The sequence below is a fragment of the Cheilinus undulatus genome, linkage group 17, assembly GCF_018320785.1.
Source record: "Cheilinus undulatus linkage group 17, ASM1832078v1, whole genome shotgun sequence".
Taxonomy (NCBI): Eukaryota; Metazoa; Chordata; class Actinopteri; order Labriformes; family Labridae; genus Cheilinus; species Cheilinus undulatus.
This window is the reverse complement of record NC_054881.1, coordinates 18,343,623-18,366,231: the sequence shown is the minus strand read 5'-3', so window position 1 is coordinate 18,366,231 and position 22,609 is coordinate 18,343,623. Positions and strand designations below refer to the sequence as shown.

The window sequence follows — 22,609 nt, the reverse complement described above, 5'->3', positions numbered from 1 at the left end:
AATGTAGCTTCAATAGCTTTAGTAACATGAGTTTCCGAAACTTCACATAACCCAACATAGCTTTTGTTAGCTTTAGCTAAGTTAGCTATGCAGCTACGTTAGTTATATACTTACGTAGCTTTGTTAGCTTTACCCTTAGCTACATTAGCTGTGTTAGAATGCAACCTTTTCCTGTAAGCAGACCATTTACTCAGCTTTATTCAACGATCTGTAATCAGGCTTTGCAGGTCAGGTCTTGGACTTTTAACTTTTGGTATCCTAACCTGCACCTTAACCCTTACCCTAACCCTATCCAGAGGTGAATCTGATTTTATTTTTGAGGTTTTGGCGTGTATTTCTGTTCTGACAGAGGTGGCGTCTGCAAGTGGGTGGGTCTGAGATCTGAAGTCTGTCGCCAGACTATCTTGGAAATGTGACATTCAAAGGAGCACTGGTGTTCGTATTTTCCATTCCTGCAAAAATCAGGAAGACTGCTTGGTAGTTAGGCAAGGCTAGACAACTTTATTTACAGAGCACCACTGATACAATTCAAAGTGTTTACATAGCTGCACTTTATATCAACAGTATCGTGCATAATGTTCCCATTGTAAATTTTCATTTATATGCTGATGACACTGTCATTTATTGCTCTGCTCCTACACTGCATCAGGCTCTCTCTCTCAAGAAGCTTTTGATATTGTAGGATAAATCAGTGGCCTATCCTTAATTATAAGGCTTTACAGAGTCTGTTTTCATCATACTTGTGTGATTTCACTCATGTCAAAAGTTCTTGAAGCTACAGTTTTTGCTCTTTTTTTACTGTGTCTTAAAATGAGTAAAAAAAAAAGTTTCAGGTATGCTGCTCCTGCAGCCAGGAATCTACTACAGGAGACCTTATGCCATGAGGAGCTGGTCTCCTTTAACCGTTTTAAAGATAGATTGAAGGTATTACAGGAAGATGCTTCAGGTTGTAAATGTGTTGACTGATGACTTTCTCATCTGTGACTCAGGATTTGGTGTTTCTGTGATTGTAATTGCTTTGTTTTTGTGTCTGTGTCTTTTTTTATGTGTTGCTGCGTGTCTTGGACAGGACACTCTTGTAAATGACATTTTTAATCTCAATGAGTTTTTTTCCCTGGTTAAATAAAGTCAAATAATAGATCAAATAAACAGCTAAAATAAAACTACAATCAACAACATATAACTAAAGAACATCAAGAGCATCATAAACATTACATTAAATAATCTACAAACCATGTCAAAATAAAAGATCAAGTAATCATCAATAAATTGTGTTAAATTAAAAAAAAAACCCAAAACATTAAAATCCATCAAAATTCAACTTGCTGGCTAAAATGGTCACTTGCAAAATAGATTAAAAAATGAAATATAAAAAAGCTGTTTAAAAGAAGCTGAAAGAATACTGAGTTCATGTGAATTCAGCAGTAAATAAAATGTTTTAAGATCTGTTTTAATTGAGTTTATATGTATGCAGAAAACATCAGGCTTTTTGGTAGTTTGTTTGATTAAGAAGAGTAGAAACTAAAACTCACCTTGTTTGGTTCTGGAAACAGTATCTGATAGGTATAATAGGCTTTAAATATTCACTGTAGGATTTTAATATTGATCCATTGACTCACTCATCTGTTATGTGAGCTGCAGCTTTCTGATGGACTTTTTACTACCCGGCCACCATCCGGCCAAGACAGCAGACAGTGCATCTGCAAGGACAAAATAAGGACATATTTTTGTATGTTAATCATATCATGGATAACACCGGCAGCCTTGATTATTAAAGAAAATGCCATTAGATAAAAGTAAAAAATAAGACCTTAAAATATATTGTAATATACTCAATAAGTGTGACATGAAGGATTTGAAACACATTACATTCTCTCACTGATCAGTTCAATCATGCATCATCAAGTGCCATACATTAGGTAGATAATCTACAGGTACGCTATCAGTGTAACCAGCATTCTTAACCTCATCTAAGACTTGACATTATGTGCTGTATTTCTCATTTGCTTTAACATCTCAAAACCATTCACATGGACATTTCAAAGATGGTAAAACACCATTTGCATCACAACATTAAATACTGACATGCTTGTATCACACCATGCATGTCAGATTGCCTTAAATATTGTATAAGTGGCTATTAGAAATCAGATGTTGATAATTTAAAGCATTTCCATTAGTTAACCGAAGCTCTTACCAACACACTATTGCTTACACGTTCTCATCTGAAACGGGCCATTTAAGCATCTGCTCCGACAATTCTTTCTCGTTCCATGTGAACTGTTTACATCAGTGAGAGCTTCTTTCTTAATGTTTTTTGGAATTCATAAAAAAATTTCATTTATGGATTTGAATGGAAACAATGGCATCAAACATCAGTCCTCCACAACCGCAAAACCCTTAAGCGAGATGATGATGCATATTTCCAAACGAAGCTGTCAAAAGAGGGGATTCTTTTTCAATGTGGATGTGCAGTAGAAAATTAAAAAATCCCTGGTGACTCTATTAGGCCAAATAACCTTTTTAACCCTGCTGACCTTTAGGTGTGATGGATGGTGATTACAAAATCCTGCTGTGCATGTAAGCATTTTTAAATCCACTGAATTTGCATTCTGGGAAGAGTACAGGGATACTAAATAAATCTGGTTGAATTTTTGGGGAAATTAGTCTTTAAAAACTGAGGTTGAATCCATATGTATAGCTATAATGAACACGTGCAGTCTTTGATTTGAATATTTCCATGATCTTTGACAGATTCAAGTTACTTAAAGTGTTTTTTACACCCATTCCCTTCACATTCACACACTAAGTGTCTCGCCCAAGGACAAATCAACATGTGAATGCTGGGGATCTGACCTCTGACCTTCCTTTCTGAGGGACTACCAACTCTACCACAACAGCCCTGAAAAGAAGAGCATTTGACTGGACACCATTTAATCCGACACCAGTTAAACTGGCACACCAAGACTTCTGTGGGTTGAAACTGCAGACAAATGGTAATGAAGAAGATGGATGGATGGACGGAAGGATGGATGGATGGACGGACAGATGGACGGACGGATGGATGGACGGACGTACGGATGGATGGATGGATGGATGGACACAATGGAAAGGGATTCATGACCCACTGTTGGGTCCCAACTCACCAGATGAAAACCACAGCTCTGAGGAAAATATAATAATATAGGTTATAGTTTGTTGAAACTGTCATCAAACAGGATTTTTGTTCCCTAAAGCTTCATCTGTACTGTTCCTCTCATAAGATGCATATTATTTGTGTACTTAAGGATAGGTAGGTAACAAAGATAAAAAGTAAATGGGATCATTTCTGACGTTGACATAGACAGTGTCTTAAATTATGAGGGAGTGAGATCAGAGACTGGACAATAAAAGAAACTCGTCAAACACAAGCCGTCATAAAAAGGTTGCTGTGAAGTGGTGGGCCTGCTTCTTTTATGCCCCTCTGCCCTCATCTTCCATCACTTACTGCCTAAAAACGTACAAGTCCGTCTTAAAAGGCCGTGACGGGAGCACCCAGATGGATGCTGAAGAGGTGGTCACCATGGTGACATATGGGGGATGCAAACTCCTGGGCCGAAGGGGCAATTACCTGATCAAAGGCCTGCAGAGACAGAGGACTACAGAGGTGTGTGTGAGGGGCCCACAGCTGGCAGCTACACCGGACAAAGGAAGGCTGTACTTTTGATTCTTTATTTGTTTGGCTCACAGTTTTACAAAAAGACTGCTTATAGTGACTATTCCTCACACAGCCACAGTAACAATAACTTTATCTTGAAGCTGACACACCAACTACAGCGGGTACGTAAAGTATTCAGACCCCCTTACGTTGATGGAGGCCCAGTCAGCACTCTGAAAAAGATTTTCTTTCAGGATATCTCTTTACTTGGCCACATTCATCTTTCCTTCAATTGCAACCAGTCATCCTGTCCCTGAAGCTGATAAACACCCCCACAGCATGATGCTGCCACCACCATGCTTCATTGTTGGGATTGTATTGGGCAGGTGATGAGAGGTGCCTGGTTTTCTCCACACATACTGCTTAGAATTAAGGCTAAAAAGTTCATGTTCTCATCAGACCATAGAACCTTATTCCTCATAGTCTGGGCGTCCTTCATGTGATTTCTGGCAAACTCTATGCTGACGTTCATGTGTCTAGCACTGAGGAGAGGCTTCCATCAGGCCACTCTGCCATGAAGGTCTGATTGGTGGAGGGCTGCAGTGATGGCTGACTTTCTAGAACTTTCTCCCATCACCCCACTGCATCGCTGGAGCTCAGCCACAGTGATCCTCGGGTTCTTCTTTACCTCTCTCACCAAGGCCGGACGACCAGCTCTAGGAAGAGTTCTGTCTGTCGCTGAGCTCTTCAGGCAGTTCCTTTCGACCTCATGATTCTCATTTGCTCTTTGAGCTGTAAGGTCTTATATAGACAGGTGTGTGCCTTTCCTAATTAATTCCAATCAATTTAAACACAGCTGGACTCCAATAAAGGTGCAGAACCATCTCCAGGATGATCAGAAGAAATGGACAGCACCTGAGTTAAATATAAGAGTGTCACAGCAAAGGGTCTGAATACTTTTGGTCATGTGATATTTCAGTTTTTATTTTTTAATAAATTTGCAAAAAATGTCTACAGCTCTGTGTTTTTCTGTGTGCACAATAACGGGGAAAAAATTAACTTAAATGATATAGTAAATGGCAGCAAATTAACAAGGAGTGAAAAATGTAAGGGGGTCTGAATACTTTCCATACCTACTGTACATACATAATGTACAATGATGTGTAAGGACCAAACTAAAAGATGAAAAAAAGAGATTCTGTAAGTCTTTTAGCAAAGAGTCAACATTATGGGGAAAAAAATATTTTTTGATGGTTAAGTCGTATATGTATGTGAAAACAAACTCGGACTTTTAAACTTTAAAAAGTTAGAAATTTACAAGGAAAAAAATTTTTGAGGGAGTTTTGTTTTTTGAATTTAGAGTCTTAAATTTTGAAACTTTCAAGTTTTTAAAATTGTCCATTTACAACAGTGGACAGTCAAAGATTTACAAGAAACCTAACTGGAAAAAGTGGCTGGATTTTTGACTTTATATACTTTTTTATAATTCTACCTTGTGGTTTTTGTAAATGTATCACTTTAAAGTAAAAAACATCTTAGAAAAAATGTCCCCATTAATTACCAACTTCTAGAACTTAAGAATTTCAAGTTTTAACACCCCTATTGCACAAAATAGTAAGAAACGGTTTTGACACATTTTTTTCAGGTTAGTGGGTTAGTTGTGATTTCTGTGATTTGAGAATTGGGATGGGATGTATTGGAATTTTCATCCAAATTTGAATTAATTTTCCTAGTATTGTAGTATTGTAATATAACAAACCAATTTCATGATTAACTGTGTCAAAAGCTTTAGACAAATCTAAAAAAAAGCTAAGTGCATATTTATCTGATTTAGAGCTGCCTGTATCTTGTCTAATAGCTGTGAAAGTGCCATATAGGTAGAGGGTTCCTTTCTCAATCCATATTGATATTCAATAAGATGTTATTTTCTTGTAAATGAGTTATAATTCTATTAGAATTAGAAAATCCAATCAGCTCACATGATCCTTTACTAATGAGATTTGCTCTGTCAGATGTTCTAATGTCTAATATTTAAAAATCAAATGAACATGAATGAAGTTGGACCCTCAAACAGGCTACCATTAGTGTTTTAGGTCGAGATCTGAGGGTTAGTAAACACTGGTGCTGTCCACCTGCCGTGCGTATGCGCACAGCATCTCTCCATTTAAAGACACATGGATCCAACTAGATGAGTGGGCCTTCTTCATTAACGTTCCAAAGTCTCAAAGAGTGGGCTCTAAACACGTGACTATCGAACACTTGTGGTCACGTCATGAGGGAACGCGCGTGGATTCCGTGGCTTTGATGTTGGTTAGAATTAAAAAGTTACGCTTCTACACAAAAGCACACAGACGAGCAGACGCGGAAAGTGCCACGCGAGTTAATCTCAGAGATATTTCGACAAATTTCGAAATCTTGACTTCCCTGCGAGGAAAAAAACTAGAGATAAACAAAGACGAACGACAACTTCTGTCATGGAAAACGTAAGATTTATGATCACCTGGACGACATCAGTTAAGATTCGCGTCGTCACATTTTAAGTAATAATTTTCACATCAGTCTGAGGAACATTAAATCAATATTTGAGAAAAGTAAAGTTATTAAGTAATTATAAAAAATATTGCAATCTTGCAAAAATGAATCTGCTATTTTTTCATACAATAATCATTTAAAAATGTATGTTAAAGACATGTTTCATCTTTAGTTTTATCTATATTTTTTTTTATTTTAAGCCCATTTAAGTTACTCCAAACTTTATATTATATCAGTATTTGCTGTTTAACTCAACACTCAATAAACACAATCACATTTATAAAGAAACGTTTAGAATAATTCAGCAATATGGGACACACAATGGTCATTTGTAAATGTATGTAAAAGACAATCTCATAAGGGAAATGCGATTACTGCTTAAACAACTTTCATCAAATAAAAACTGTTATAAACCCAAGTCACATATATGACACAACAGCCACACTAAAATATGAGTGATGACTTCATTGTTAACAGAGATTTCTAAGTAGCAAGGGGACATTTTAACCAAAAATTCCCTTTTCCACTTTGAAAACCTTCCTCATATCTGAATGTTGCAAATTCTAACATGCATGTGTGTTGTTGCAGAGCGATGAGCCCATAAGCCATTGCCGCAGTCGTCCAGGGAGAATCTCTGCACGCCGCGCACAGAGCGACAGAAAGAGCAGAGCACACAAGAAGTGTATATGCTGCAGTGACAATGAGGTAAACTGTCTTTTTCAAGTTCTGGAAAACAAAACATCACAAAAATGTCCCCAGTAATCCACATCATTCACTGTGGCCCACAAGTTAATTTCAAATATTAATAAATTACAAACATGAAGAAACTGAGACCAAATCTGACATAAAGGATGTCAAACTGGGTTGCCACTGCATCACCATGCACAAAAACAGACAACGTTACACTAACAGTAGAAATATTTCTAGGATAGAGTAAAGTAAAGGCCCACTCTAAAAGCCTGTAGAGCATTGAACATTGAGCTTAAGTTGACTATGACTTAATATTGGATCAGAAAATCAAGTATTACTTTTGAGGTCACAAAACCATAGTGGTATAACAGGATAAACTCTGATGATAGATTTATATTTGATGTTTCAGACAAGCTTTTAGAAAGTGCAGTCATAAAAAATTTGCAACAATGTGGCTCTCTGGAAGTGAGACTTAAAACCACTGTGGACCTCTCCATGACCAAAGTTGTCCATCCCTGTTTAAGACCTATATCACTCTAAAGGCCATACCGCTAGTTTTCTATAAGATAGATAAAAATTTAAGTGGAGAGAGGTTTTCCTGTGACAAAGTGGTCCTATGCAGATTTTCCTCTTGTTTTTAGAAAGCTGACTATATCCTGACCTCCTCTCTTTGTTCTCTCCTTCCTTATGTTTGAACCCTAACAGCAGCACTCTGCTCATCCTCCCACTTCATCTAAGAAGAGAAGGAGGACCTCTGTAGTCCTGCGTTCCACTTCACCTAAGAGGAGGAGGACTTCTACAGTCCCTCATTCCACTTCATCTCAGAAGAGGAACAGGACTTTATCCAGGAAGGGGAAGAAGACTTCTGCAGTCCCTCGTTCCACTTCATCTCAGAGGAGGAACAGGACTTTATCCAGGAAGGGGAAGAAGACTTCTGCAGTCCCTCGTTCCACTTCATCTAAGAAGAGGACATCTTCAATCCCTCCTCCCACTTTCTCCAGGGAGAGGAAGAGGACCTCTGCATGCCCTCCTTCCAAATCTTGTGCTGAAGGTCAGAACCCATGGCCAAGCTCTGCAATCCTACCTGATGAGCTGCCCCAAGTCTGCCGTGAGGCCCTGAGACCCCGTCCCTCCCCTGCTCCACTGCAGCATGACGAGGATCTAATGATCTGCGGACGTCCAATGGAGGAGTACCAGTGCATATACCATGACGTGGTAGACCAAGCACTAAAGTATGTTTGTCAGGACAAATTGATCACTTTCTACATCTATTATCAATCTAGTTTCATCTCATGTGTCTTGGATTTAATTTTTGTGTTGTTCTTCTCACAGACTTCCAAGCGGCAGACCTCGTCCTTACAGCTTGGGGCTGGGACGTTGTCTCAAACAGAAGCTCTGGGATCGCTTGGACCGTCCGTCTTTTAAAGAGACAGTTGATGAAGACGGTCGTGTGCATTTTGAGACTGTGTTTGGCGAGAGCGGAGTCTATCCTCCCCAGCGCGATGTGGACACCTTAGATGAACCAGAGCCTGGGAGGCCTCCAGCAAAGAGAGCCAAGCAGTGAACTCAAACAGTTCAACTGTAAATTTGTAAATATGTAAATAAATCCTGTTTTTCAAAGCGGGGTTTTAACCCCCCTTACAACCAGGACAAAAACTGCCTCTGTACATATGTGAAGACTTCTGCCAGTAACCTGCTGCTACCACATCCACCTGAGATGATTACGTAACAGTGAAACACAAACGAGGACCCAAAACCAAAGGCACAGGTGCGAAAAGGTTTGATAACTCAAAGAGGCAAAATACAACTAAACTTATCCAAAACTGGAAACAGGAAACACACTCGGGATAAAGAAAACAATGACAGAGAGGGGATGAACAAGAGACCCTGGAACACTAAAAGCAGGAATCTCTGGAACACTGGAAGCAGGAGTCTCCTGGAGTGGAGAAAATCAATTAAAGACCCTGTAAAGTGAAAATGAATATGTATTTGGGTTTGTTACATGGCAGGGTACTGTGTTATGAACCCCTTAATCAAATTTCAGTCAAATAAAACATCTGTAAGTTTATAAATTAAGCTTCAAAATCATGAAAAATAAGGCAGTAAAATCTGCTCCAGGATGGTGTGAGCGTGTCTATTGAATAAGCTGAAGCAACTCCCACTCAGGAGAAATATGATCCTCTTAAATTTAAAAAAATGCTACAATCTGAATGTTGACCTTATGATCAGAGTAAGGCTGCCTAGCTCTGAGCCAGAGAAGAGACAAAGTCCCTTCTCTGGCTCTAATCTCACTGTTATGACACTTTAAATGACCCCTAGGCCACTGGAACTGATAGATCTGGCAAATCTACCTCACAATGAACAAAAAACAGCATTTAACTGACTTAACTTTCTATAACAGCAGTGGCGTCAGCTAACAACAGACTGTAGTGAGATGAACTGCTCTGTGTTGTTTGTACTGTAATGTAGTGTTAGATGGGCGGGGTCATCCCCTACTGTGGGATCGTGACATCATGAGCCCACATATTTAGCCCGCCCAAATCAAACCAAGCCAGGAAAAGGGTAAAAAACATTCTAACAGTCTAATTCCAAAATTCAGTCCCATGTAGATCTCAGTGTTTACAGCAACCCTTGGAGACAGGTGAGGCACCATGACACCACCTGCAGGTCTGGTAAAGAGCAAAAGCCTCCTCTTACAACTTGAAGCCTCCACCTGAAGACTCTGGCAGATGTACAGCCCAAGCCTCCATTTGCATCCTCTGCCAAGAGTCTACTGCTTTCATCTCAACTGTCAACATCTGAAAGTAACCTCTTCCTCCTGCAAAATTCAACACCAATCCAGACAAACCTCCAGCTTGAACCTCTGCCATTACTCTACAGTCACCTCCACCTGCAACATGTGGTCAAGGTGGAGCTCAAAGCACCATCTACGGCTTGGACTTGCAGCCTTTACCTCCATACGCAGATTCTCTGCAGCAACACAAGAAACTGCTGTATGTCTCTATAAAACTCTTGCTGCTGTCATGTACACTGGAAGAACGCTGCTTTGATGAAGCTGTGGTCAAATTTCCACCTTGCTTGTCCCCTGCTCAGAACTGCGGGTCTTCCTCCACCTGTGGATTCTGGCTACAGCAGCTTCACTATCTGACATTGATTTGGTGGTCTAGCCTAAAATTTCTCTAACTTATTTGTTTGTACGGCTAAAATTCACAGCTGGTACGAGCAGAATTTGATCACAAAAATGTTGGTTGTAGCTATGAGCAGAAATATTCATATCTGCCGACACCAATAGTTCGCTTTTTAAAGAAATATCTGCCAATAATATTGTGCATCCCTATGTAAAATAGCACAGATGTTCTAACTGGCTTCCTTTTAAGCTGAAGGCTGGTGTGTGGATTAGTGCTGTGAAGCTGTCCACTCAGCTTTCAGCTGTCAATCACCAATATCAAAAGCTTAAAGAGTCTCTTTGTTTAGTTTTTTATTAAATTCATATCTTTAAGCAGATATTAGACATAACAGAAAATGCTGTGTGATTTTACTATGTTGTAACTACGAAAACAGCTGACATTTTCAGCTGAGGAGTCACCACTTAACACAGTCACCAGTTAAAACATAACACCTGCTCTCCCACAGCATTGTTTACTATGAAGGCTTTAGATTTATGATCACGTTTTTCTGCTGTTTGATGAATAAGTTTCTTGCTTGAGCCCACACATTTTATTAATACTGAAACATTTTGCAATTTAAGCACAAATTACTGTTACTGCACAAATAATGCTACAAATATACTAAAAGCATTATCTAGAGCACATTTTATTCAACATTTTTTTTTTTTTTAAGATTTATTTTTTGGGCCTTTTCATGCCTTTAATTTGATAGAGGAAGGACAGTGGATAGACTGTGGATAGAAAAAGGGAAGAGAGTCGGGAGAGACATGCTGTAAAGGGCCATGGGCAGAATTCCAACCCGGGCCACCCGCGTACACGGGTAGCACCTTAAACCACTCAACCATCTGTGCGCCCTTTGTTTAACTTTTGACTGACAACTAATAATCTACAACCCATTAATGCACAAAAGACTGGAGCAGATGCTGACATTATCACCTCTTTATAAGAAATAGGAGATGTGGTGTGAATTGGGAATCCATTTGAATCATAAATCCATTTTGAATCGAATTGTGACCCCAGAATCAGAATTAAATCTCTAACTCAGTCCTCTTCAGTCTCCACACTAGAAAACAATGTAGTACATGCATTTAGCATGAAAATATGCATTAAACATTGATAATAAACCAGCCAGCGACAAGCAAGCGATAACATTGACAACTGTGATGTCCTTGCATCTCTAATATAAAGACACAGATATCCATATTGATTAATTTCCTCCACATTGCCAAAATCCTGACTCATTAGGTTTTCCCTCCAAAATATTTGGATTCTTAGTTAGAAATTTGGACATTTCACAACAGACAAAGGATAGAATAAGATTAAAAAGGGAAAGGAAGACAGTACAAGAAATAATAGATCGGTAAAAAAAAGAAACTAAAAGAAAAGAAAAAAGAACTGATTGGGTAAAAAAAGGAAAAAATAGAGAAAAGATGAAAAAAATACAGTAACTAGAAAGCATGACTTGATGACAAGTTTTAAATATTGTCTAGACAGAAAAATAAAAAAATCCCATATTCACTTTAAATTGTGCAGTGTGTCCAGTGTGTTCTCCTGGTATGTTTCCTCAGAGAGACGGCTCAGAGTGCACTTGTCTGTAAACCAGCCGGCACACAGGAGGAGGTGAAGAGCGTGGACTAAATTTCATCCATACGCTCTTCAACTGCTCAGTCATGTTTCCCCTGCAGCAGCACCGTGGGCGATCTGCTGTCAGAGGAATTACGATACCAACTATCACAGCATCACAGAGCCAGCAGAGACAAAAATAACCCTCATTGTACTTCTTAAAAAATTTCTTTTAGGGGGTTTTTGTTAACATGCTTAAAAAACAGCTGAAAAGAGGCCGCACATAAACTTTTAAAAAGAAAAGACCTCTTTAAATAGTCTCTATGAAGATTTAATATAGGAGGAGAGGTTAAAGGTCCATATAAAAAGTACTAAGTTAATACAAACTCAAAAAAGTCACCTTCAAGAATTCTTGCTGCAGGAATTTCTGAATGGATGTTCAGTAGTTCATTATAATTCCCACTCAGCTCAACTCATGTCCTTTTTAATGCCTTTTCTATTTTTAGTATCCCCATGCTGACCCTCCTGATCCTGCAGCAGGTGTGTGTGAGTGTTGTTACTGTATTTGGTCTTACCATCACTTTAAGTGAAACATCAAACCGGCTCTGCGTTTGTTGTCTAGCTGTTTGAATTTGTGGAAAGTCTGCAGGTGGTCCTTCTCTTCTTCAGCTCACTTTGGAACAAGAAGAAAAAAAAAGAACACTCAAAAACTTTATGATTCAGAGTTTGTCATCGTATTAAGTGTGAATCAGAGCTGCGGATGAAAGCAGCCTAAAATATGCAGAATTATGCAGATTTGTAAAATGTGATTGTCTTCAGGTTTTATTAATCTATTTCTGCTTTGGGGGGGAATAAAAGCACAAAATGGACTGAAAAATCTACTCAACTCCACTTCTGCTCAGATGTACAGACAGCTATAGTTGATTTGTTCTGGTCCAAATCATGGGATAGTGTGTTCCCTTGATTGAAAATTACCTTAAGTTTGGTGTGTGTTTACATTGAGGCATTTACAAGCAGACCAACATGTGTGATGCACAAATAAATGCTTTCTAGTAACAATATCTTGTGGTCAAAATCCCAGCAGCAAACAAAGGCTGGTTGCATCATGCCTGGCTGGTGTTGCTTCAAAGACACTTTCCGATTAACAAAGTTTATTTCACAACAATAGAGCAAGTGCTGTTGGACGGCCAAGCCAGTGGGCAGGGTTCATTTGACCTGCAAGGCATTTTCGGGGGAAAAATCACAAAGGCAATCTGGTATCAAATGAAGAGCTACCTGCGTGCTACCCTACTAGTATGCAACCTGGATGTTGGCACTGGCCATTTTTTAAATATTGTTTGCATTTATCAATGTAGGGAAATGATACAGTTTGAAAATGTGGTCTGAAAATATTACCCTAAGGTGCTAGAGTGGGTAAAGGTGCTTAACAATACCGGTCACCCAAACCATGTCCATAATGTTTCTAAAGATCTTGGGCCAGCGCCAGAATCTGTAAAGACCCACCTTTTGAAGCCGTCTTGACATGGTTGTTTGGCCCACACAAGGGTTCGACTGACAGCTTTCAAACAAGCAGAAACATCCCACACCTTCAGACAGAAAAAAAAACACAAAGACTTAACTTCTGAAGAATTATTTGTCAAAAAACATCAGATGTCAAAAGGATAAAGATTTGAGATGCTGGAAAGACCTGAAATGTGCTTGCAGCAGCTTAAACGTGTCAAAATCAACAAGAACTGCATGCTTAACTACTCTCCTCCACCGTCTATTATGCTTTAACTTTAATGACTAATTCATAATGTCTTATCTAATGTATGTCAAGGCTTTATTTTCCTGATAAAGTGTCCACTACTATCTTTACACTAATTTTATAAGCAAGGACTCATCCATTCATCATATTCGATTAATATTTAATGAATTTTGGACTCTAGTGGGGCTGTAAAAGTGTTGTATTGCTCTTAATTGGCTTGTTATAATAAATTAAACAGGAATGCACACAAAGAAATAAAATTAACAGCCTAAGTGTGTTTTTTATTTGGTTGTTAAATGTATGTCGAACATGCAGTGATCATCTTTCCATAGTGCATTTTTTAAGTGAATTCTGCAGCAGAAAAACAAATCCTTGAGCAACATCTTGTAATCCTGAAAGCACAGCTTCATATGAAAACATGGAGGTTTGTATTACCTGGCAGAGCAATATCCAGGCGTTGCCATTCAGTTATTAAGAGCGGATCAAGACATGACATTTTCCTTCTGCCTCTGAAATCCACCTATCATGACCTCCTCAGAATCAATCTGAAGTTGGAGTCCGTCTTATTTTTCACAGTTACGTCTATTTTATTACATATTTTGGATTCCATTCAGCACCCCGGTTTTCTTAGACTTATTATAATGTAGATGAGGGGTGTCTTAACTGCAGACTGTGGGCCAAATATGGCCCATTGTCCTTTGTTTTTATTGGCCTGCAGAATCAAATATGGCCCAGAGTAGAATATGAAGCTTGGTGAGGCACAGGTGGTCTAGTGGTCAGGTCACACCCCAGCTTTGGTTAGTGTCTGGCTACTTTCCTGCAAGTCATTTCCCACTCTCTCATTCCTGTTTTTTTGGCACTTTCCACTGCCCTGCTCTAAAAAAAAAGGCACAAAACATCCCAAAATGATTCTTAAATGCTCGTGCTTGACTGTAATGTACATGTTAGTGTCCACACTGGGCGCAATACTAATTCTGTAAACAAACATTTCGACAAAAGAATTTACAGACGTGTATTTTTCATGACTTAGTTGAGATGGCAATATAAAAAGTAAACATAATGTTAAATAGATTATTTCCACAAATGCATGTGCTTTACAAATATGGCACCTTTAATTAAAAAAGACTTTCCAGTGGTATTAGATTTATTGCCAATAAGAACTGTTACAACAGAGATATAATCTACCACATTCAAATGTCCTTATTTTTTGTGCTAGATTTAGAAAGGTGTATATAAGTTGAGTAAATGTTGCAAAGCACACAGGAGGATCTTACTGTATTTTGTGACATGCAGAATGAATTCTAGCACTGCTGACACTTTAATTCAGTCATTTCAAAGGTCCATTAACTGAGAACATGAAAGGTTAAAACACTAAGGTCAATGGGAGCGATGACCACTTCCTTATTGAGATGACACAGATTAAAAACTGGGGGAAAGACAGATTTAATTATAAAGAAAGAGCATTTAAGACAAGGACCCCTGGGACAAACCATCATCAGAGAGAGTCAGGGTCAGATTTATGATCCAATACACTTTTAACCATCACTCAACTCTGCTCTGCAACAAACTGTTTACAATCATTCAGAAACAAGGACACAGGGAGGACTGAGCACAAGAACACGTGGGTGACGACATCAGCATGTCATCATCCACATGAAAAAAACACCTATTTTCTACAATTTTAAAACTATTGCCACCTGCAGCCTCCTTAGCTGTAAAATAATCTTTCCCTCTGGAATACTACAGACATCCTTCGTCCTTGATAGTGGGATGAAATCAGTGATTTCTAATAAAGAATGGTTTCCATTCTTTCTGCTTCAGTGGCATTATTTTTCTAAGATATACCTTGACTTAAAGACAGTTTTCCAGTAGCTGGTGCACTGTATGATTTCATTCATGAGAAATCTTGAAAATTTTCAGAAAGAGGCATCAAGCACGGAGCCACTTTCCATCCTAATTTCTGTCAACATGGCCTCTTAGTGACACAAATTCTATCCTGAAATCCAGGTCTGTATTAGAATAATAATTTTCGAACTGCTGTGATTTACCCTGCAGCGATCAGCATCCAGAGAACAAAAACTTTTCGTCTCATCAGGCTCATGTCACCAAATGAAGCCTCTTCTTTGTCAATCAGCAGCAAACATTTGAAGTTTTTAAGAAGAAAGAACTGTAATTAATCTGTGCACAGCATTCACACACATTGTTTAATGGCTGCAGTGGTGTATTGTTGCTAATGTCGTCCAGCCCAGTTTACAACCTATAATGAGACAACGGCTAAGTGGGTGCAGATCGAATTAACTGGCTTTTAGTTCGGGGACAGCAGTGTCATTAAGATACAGTGGAGACTAAAGAGGCATGATATGAAAGCTCTCAGGGGGGATTTTAACCAGAGGGCTGACACGAAGGCCAGGGATGCAATGTGCATGCATTACTATCATTCAGTGGCATCTACTGAGGGCCCATTTACTGAGCCTTCCAGGGGCTCAGCACTTTCTGTGGGTGGCCTGCATCCAGTCCAGAGTCAGAGAAGTTCATCAGAGATACACAGGAAGGATCTCAATCCTCGCCACTAACAGAACAGCAATGAAACAATAAAAACGAGCAGTTGTGGACAGTGACCTGACTGTATGATTGATAAAAAAAGGCAAGATATTGTGCATACACCTTTAAATTCTAACACTACTGGAAAGGGGGAGTTACTGGCACCTATGTGACCACAACAAGCCATGCAGATAAGATGATGATTATTCTCAAAAACATAACAGAGACAGTTGTATTTAAATAGAAGCCCATTTCTGCCAAATAAAAAAGAAACAATGTGAAAGTATGCCAATTCTTGGAAAAAAAAAAAATCCTAAGTCATAAACACATGATAAAAAAGTCAAAATTATGAGTTAAAAGTCATAATTATGAAAAAAAAAGTTGAAATTATGAAATAAAAATAATTGAAATAACTTATAATTATGACTTTTCTTTTAATTGCCTAACTTCCACATTTTTCTTTTTTAGGTGGCAGTCCATGTATTTGAGCTCTGACACAGCATCAACGTTCAGCCAGTTTCAAACATCAGTGAGGATCTATGGTTCAAGTTTCTGCTGCTACCAGCTGCACTGGTCAGCCTTTGTCTGCAGCTTTAAGGCCGATCAATTGGCTTTAGAGCTGAATTGCCACAGAGCCCAGTGTTGAGTGAAACAGGCCTGATTGGCTGTTAAGCTGAGCAAATCAGGTGGGTAAAATGTGGGAAAGCAAGCAAAAAAACTTGTGCTTGGCAAAGCACCATGGGTTAATGGCATCTAAGCAGTTGGCACATGAGCATCACACTTTGAGTAAGAAATAGTCAGTACACCACAAGTTCAAACTGTTGTCTAGTGTTAACATACAGTCTGTCCCCACCTGCTGGTATGAGGAACTCTTCTCTTACAGGAGCAATCAAGAGTTCAGTCTAGAAAGCTGCTGTACTTATATCTGTGCTGTTGTTGAAACATGTTTTTGGTCATATTTATGAGACAAATAAGCAATTCATGTCAGAATTTGTCAGTTTATTTGATAAAAAATGTTTAGAACAAGAATTTAAGACTGCAGGTGAACAAACTGCAAAACAAGTCAGTAACTGTGAGAGGAAGCCACAGAGAGCAGTCAATGGTATGAAACAGGGAGGGACTGTCATGGAAAACCAGTTCAGGAAACGCCTCATCCTGGGAAACAATGGACCCTAAACAATGACTACACTGTAAAAACCAAGAAAGTTATAGGAGAAACAAATAGAGTTTTTTCTACATATCTGTAATCGGTACTTTACAGCTATGCAAACTTTGGGCTGTGACGCATTATAAAACGACATTTCTGGTATTTTGTTGCTTTTAGTTGTTGACAGCAGTTAACTTTGACAATTATATTGAATAACTGCTTTCAAATAGTTCATCATAATCTGAAGAAATGCACACATCATAATGATTTGCTTGACAGTGCACCATTAATACTATATGCTTTTCTTTTTGGATGTTTATCCGTGATATGAAATGATCTGATATTTGCGGAGAACTACAGATTTAAGTAATTTATGTTTAACCACACTCACTGGAAAGAGCACTTTATTTGTGATGGTTAGTCTTAAATATTTCTCTCAGTGTTTCTGAGGATACATTGTTAGGCGTAATCCCAGGCCACCCCCTGCTCCTCCCACTTAGCCTTCAATCCATCTTCTTATGCTTAGCAGGCGAAGTAAGTAAACCCAGACATCCCTCGCCCAAGCACTGTTTTCCAGTTCCTCCTGTGGGATTCTGAGGTGTTCCCGGGCCAGATCGGATATATAATCCCTCTTGCAAGTTCTGGGCCTGCCCAGGGTCTCCTCCAAGTTGGACATGCCCGTAAGACCTCCACAGGGAGGCAACCAGGAGGCATCATGATCAGATGCCTGAACCACCTCAACTGGCTCCTTTTGATACGAAGGAGCAGCAGCTCTACGTACTTCGAGATACACCCAGATGTCAGAGCTCCTCACCCTATCTCTAAGGCTTATCCCAGACACCCTCCTGAGGAGTCTCATTTTGACTGCTTGAACCCACGATGTCGTTCTTGGGATGGAACATAGATAGACCAGTAAATCGGAAGCTTTGCTATCAGGCTCAGTTCCCTCTTCACCACAGCAGTAAAATACCAAGCCTGCAAAACTGATGATACTCAACCAATCTCCCTGCACAATCTTGCAGTCCATTCTACCCTCAAAAGACTCACTCCCCACCCTGAGGGAGCAATCCACCATTTCCTGGATGAAGACAATGGCTTCAGACTTGGAGGTGCTTATTTTCACACTCAGCCACAAACCGTCCCAGTGCCTGCTGGAGATCCCCTGCTGAGAACCACTTAATTTACAAACAGCAGAGACGATGAGCTCCCTAAACTGGAAACCTGGTTCCGGGTTTCCACTTAGCCCCACATTCTCATTTTGCATGTCCAAATCTAGGGGCAGGATGTCCCAATTTTTGTTGGAATGGGAGGTAGAGTGAAGTGCTAGGGGAACATGGCCATGTCAATGAGATTTGTCATGCATTATTAAAGATTGCATCTAGAAATTTGATCTGCTTGTCTCTGGATTTGTTGGTTTCAGACTTACGCAAGTCTCCATCATGAGTCAGAACAGACATTGAAGCAGGTCACAGCTTCTGGTCTCACAAAGTTTTCATAAAAACATAGGCATGGGGTGCATTTTTTGCAAAAAATTTTTAATCTGTACAGATCTGCAACCCCATCAGTTCCCACAAATAGACTAAAGAATGACAAGAAGCTTCAACCGAACTATTATAAGATTGACTATTCACAAAGAAAAACAAAACTGATCCAAATGCAAAAAAAAAAAAAGTCCATTGTGATAAGGTTGATAGAAATTCATGTTTTGGGAATACAATGTCAGCACTACCTCCTATATGAACAAGATTCTCAGCACTTTTGAGAACAAAGTTTGAAAAAAATAAATAGAAATTTAAGAAAAGCAATCTTGATCTATAACAAATAGAAATTTTAACTCAATTTGGTCCCATCTCAGTTATAAAGCACTTCGAGCAAATGCTTGATGATTAACAGCACCGTTAGGAAAAAGATAATGTTGATCATGTCAAACAGTGAAGTCTCTGGTCCTGTTCAGTGTGTGAGGTCAGAGAGATGAGTGTTCAAACAGGATAACTTTTGATTGGTTGGAGATGCTGGAGAGCCTGGATGGCCTGTAAGCTCCAATCCGAGAGTACAGATCCACATCGGAGCAGGCACCCCAGGACAGGTGGGGGCTTGGCGGGGTGGTGTGGATCACAGGCAGAGGGAGAGGGAAGGTCAGGACAGGAGCTGGTGGGGGGAGAGAAGGGGGAGCGTGGAGTGGAGGTGGAGGCAGGACCGGAGGAGGAGGGAGAGGCAGTGGAGGCAGAGAAGACGTCGGAGGTGGTGGAAGTGGTGCCACAGTGGCTGTTGGTGGCACAGTGAGGACGGGCGGAGTGGTATCAGGGATCGAGCCGTTCTTCGTTGGAAGATCCAGACGTGGGTCAGGGTGTTTGAGGGTGTACGTGGCGCTGTGGAAGAAGCTGTGGTACTCCAGAGCGTGACGTGCCCGAGCCATCCTCAACCTGCAGAAAACAATATAATCATTAATCCAAAAAATGAATTCAAGTTTAAACAAATAGTCCCATACTCAGTGCAAGTTTAGGGACCCAATATATAGACCATTCTTGTTTTTGTTCACAGTGGTGGTGTGTTTTGTAGACCAACTGCTGGTGGAAAATTAGCCTGTGATAGCTTGTGAGCAGTTCACATCATAGGTCATCTGGATGCATACTTTACTTACTGTAATAATTTTGCAACAGAAGACATGTCCACACGCTAACACGCTTGTTTTTGCTTTTGATATGTAGCAACAAAAAAGAAGTTCATATATGCTTATAAAGGTGTTGTTGCAGTCAGTGTCACATCTGCTGGTGAAAGTAATTCCAAAGTTTATGTTTACATTTGCCACAAAGGCCTAAAATATATCATCAAAAATACAAAAACAACAAAGAAAAAAATCTTTAATTCACCTTCAAAATTGTAATTTAGGACACAATCAGCCTGGCTTTGCATAAAAACTAGTGTAACAATAAGACAGCTAACCATACACTGTCCAAAGTTCACAAAGCACTAAAGCATTTTTCCATGCCAATAGGAAATAGTGAAAAGGTGAAAATTCATCTACAGGTCTTTGGAAAAAATAGGACTTTTGTTCTCCTGTGATGTGAATTTAGTTGGTTTGCTACATGTACACACCTGTGTCTGAGCTGTAGGAGTCTGTAGAGCAGCAGCAGTATCACCACTCCAGCCACCGTCACCAGAAGAACCACCACCCTCACATCTGGGCTCCAGCAGGATTTCCCAGCAGATCCGGGTGAGCTGCAGGTCCTGGGGGTCTGTGGAGTCTGGAAGGTTCCCTCCATACCCCGTTTTGGATTGATGATGGCCTGGACCACGGCAGGCTGGATGGTGTCCATGAGGATTGGGTGTCGATTCCTGAGGAGAGGAGGCTGAGGCTGAGGAGGGATCTGAAGAGTGGTGCTACTGGTGACCATTGCTGCCATGTTTGATCCAGTAGGATGGTACTTGGTCTGAATTATTTCACCATATTTGATACATGCTAGCAAGTGAGAGCAGCTTTCCAAGTAGGGACCTGTAGCATAGAAATTTATAAACCATGATTATCAAAGACTGCCCTGTCAACTGATGTGAGAAAAGCTGTTAAAAGAGACGCTGCTGGCCTCCTAGCTTGTGGCTCATCATTGTATTCTGTACAACTATAACAGTTTAATTGCTGTTAGTTGCCAGTGCTGCATGAACATGTTTAAATATGGGTCTGTCTCCGCGTAGCCAGCTTCACACAGCAGACGGGCTGTATCCTGCTTTGTTAAAGCTCCACAAACTTTGCATGCACTAAAACTTTGTAAATAAGTCAAAAGATACAGGTTTAATGCTCCCCTTATTGTGTCGCTGGTCAATCACGGCACATATGCACTGCATGCAGAGATACTGAGCCATTATGCAGTGATGATAAATGATGTGCAATTAAGGCCAGTAAATACTACTTTCACATTACTATTACTAAGTCATAACCAGGAGTTAATCAGTCTGAGACTCCCAGCTGCTTGTATTATTCATGTGTGGCACCATTACACATGAGAGTTATGGGGTTTTCATTCAGAGAGGATACTTAATCAGGGTGGTGCTAAAGGGAACATATCAATACTTTCTTTAAACTAAACACACTGTCCGTTATTCTGAATATTTAACATGGGCTTTCAGAATCCGTGCAGGATGCAGTCAAGATCAAACACACCTGTTTTAAGGGTAGTCAGAAGTAGCTGGTGCACGCTGCGGGAGAGGGTGGTAATGGTCATAAATCCAGTGGGAGCGGGCAGGATTAAGAAAAGAGTCATGCACAGGGCTCTAGTTCATTTGAATTGCCAGCAGCCTCACTGCACACACCATGTTGGACCAAGCCAACAAAATGATGTATAAGCTTTTGTCTACATAAGAGGCAGCAAAGTAAGCTTTGATATCAGGTTGCCATTGAAGACGTTAATGCATAGTAAGGATACACATGTAGTCACTTGGCATCAGAATGCCTAAAATGTACAGTTAAAGCTGATATAAACAGCGAAAATGAATATATAAATGTGGAGGTATTTACTGCTTCTGGATCCACATTTATTCAAAAATCAAACTTTATTCATGTGCCTGAGGTTTTAATTACTTCAGTCCACAGTTGCACCTATCTTAATTTAGGACAGGCATCAATATGAGATGGGCCTTTAAATATTTGTTAACAAAATTCTTGCACAGCAAAAACAGGAAAGACTATGAAAGCCTACCAAAAAAAGATAAATTGTGGCAATAATTTAAAATTCACTACTTTAGTTTGGCTTTGTGAAGCAGCTATACACCCCAATCTGCTGCACTCATTGATATTTTTAGTTTATTAAAGTTTTAAGGAGCATAAACCTGCCATTATTTATCTTTTTACTCTTTTGTTATTAACATGAATACAACAGAGAATAATAATTTTATCATTGGTTTGAAAGACAATTGTTATAAATATTATCTCAGTATTTTAAAAGAATATTCAACTTACCTACTCATCCTTATTCGATGGCGTTAAATGGTGCATTCATTGTAAAATAAGGCTGAGAAAACGGGAAGCATAAAAAGTGCTGGTAAAGACTTGTGTGACTTTCCAGGACCAGATGCAGATTCCTGAGTGCGCACCAATGGGAGGAAACCAGTGAAAACAGCAGGAAACAGTGCACTTCCCTAACATACAGTACAGTGATATGATTGGAGAGCACTTCCCATTGCTATGGTTACAGGAAACTGATCAAGGATGTTTTTTTAAGGACTTCTTTTGAGATGAATGTTGGTTTCAAACCAAACAATTTGTATGAAGACAGACTGAAAAGGGCTCAAAAGGGTCTACTGAGGACAGAGGCGTTGCAATCATTCCTTTAGCCTTCAGATTAAATATTACTTCATGTAAAGCATCCATGTGTGACAGATTAAGACGAATAAATTAAGTCATTTATACTAGGGTGGGATATTCACTTCAGTGGGCAAGAACTGCTTCCCACTGCTGTAAACAAAGGGAAAGTTGACAATCTCAGTTGCCACTTATGTGTTTTAGCTATTTGTTTGTTAAATAAAAAGTTGTTGCTTAACTGGATGCACCAACTGTTGGGGAGACAAGCCTGGATTATAATTTTACAGAACAC

General features: G+C 39.5%; 1 protein-coding gene across 2 annotated transcripts; it reads right to left on the bottom strand.

The window, feature by feature from the left end:
• Positions 1 to 17,515: 17,515 nt before the first annotated feature.
• On the bottom strand, positions 17,516 to 22,105 carry LOC121524773 (max-binding protein MNT). 2 transcript variants are annotated; one of them, XM_041810266.1, is made up of 3 exons: positions 21,976 to 22,105; positions 20,121 to 20,517; positions 17,516 to 19,447 (listed from the first exon to the last, which is right to left on the bottom strand). In XM_041810266.1, exons 2-3 carry the CDS (start codon positions 20,426 to 20,428, stop codon positions 18,988 to 18,990), a joined length of 768 nt encoding a protein of 255 aa, XP_041666200.1. In that variant the 5' UTR covers positions 20,429 to 20,517; positions 21,976 to 22,105; the 3' UTR covers positions 17,516 to 18,987. The 2 variants fall into 2 exon arrangements, with proteins under 2 accessions (XP_041666200.1, XP_041666201.1); XM_041810267.1 differs by having other exon boundaries at positions 20,121 to 20,360; positions 21,976 to 22,089.
• Between the last annotated feature and the right edge of the window lie 504 nt (positions 22,106 to 22,609).

What these genes read in the sequence shown, in the direction of transcription:
- LOC121524773 (XM_041810266.1), bottom strand. Translation starts at nt 20,428, where the DNA reads ATGGCAGCAATGGTCACCAGTAGCACCACTCTTCAGATCCCTCCTCAG. An exon ending in CTCCTACAGCTCAGACACAG is followed by an intron (nt 19,448 to 20,120) that starts GTGTGTACATGT and finishes TGTTTTCTGCAG; the next exon opens with GTTGAGGATGGCTCGGGCAC.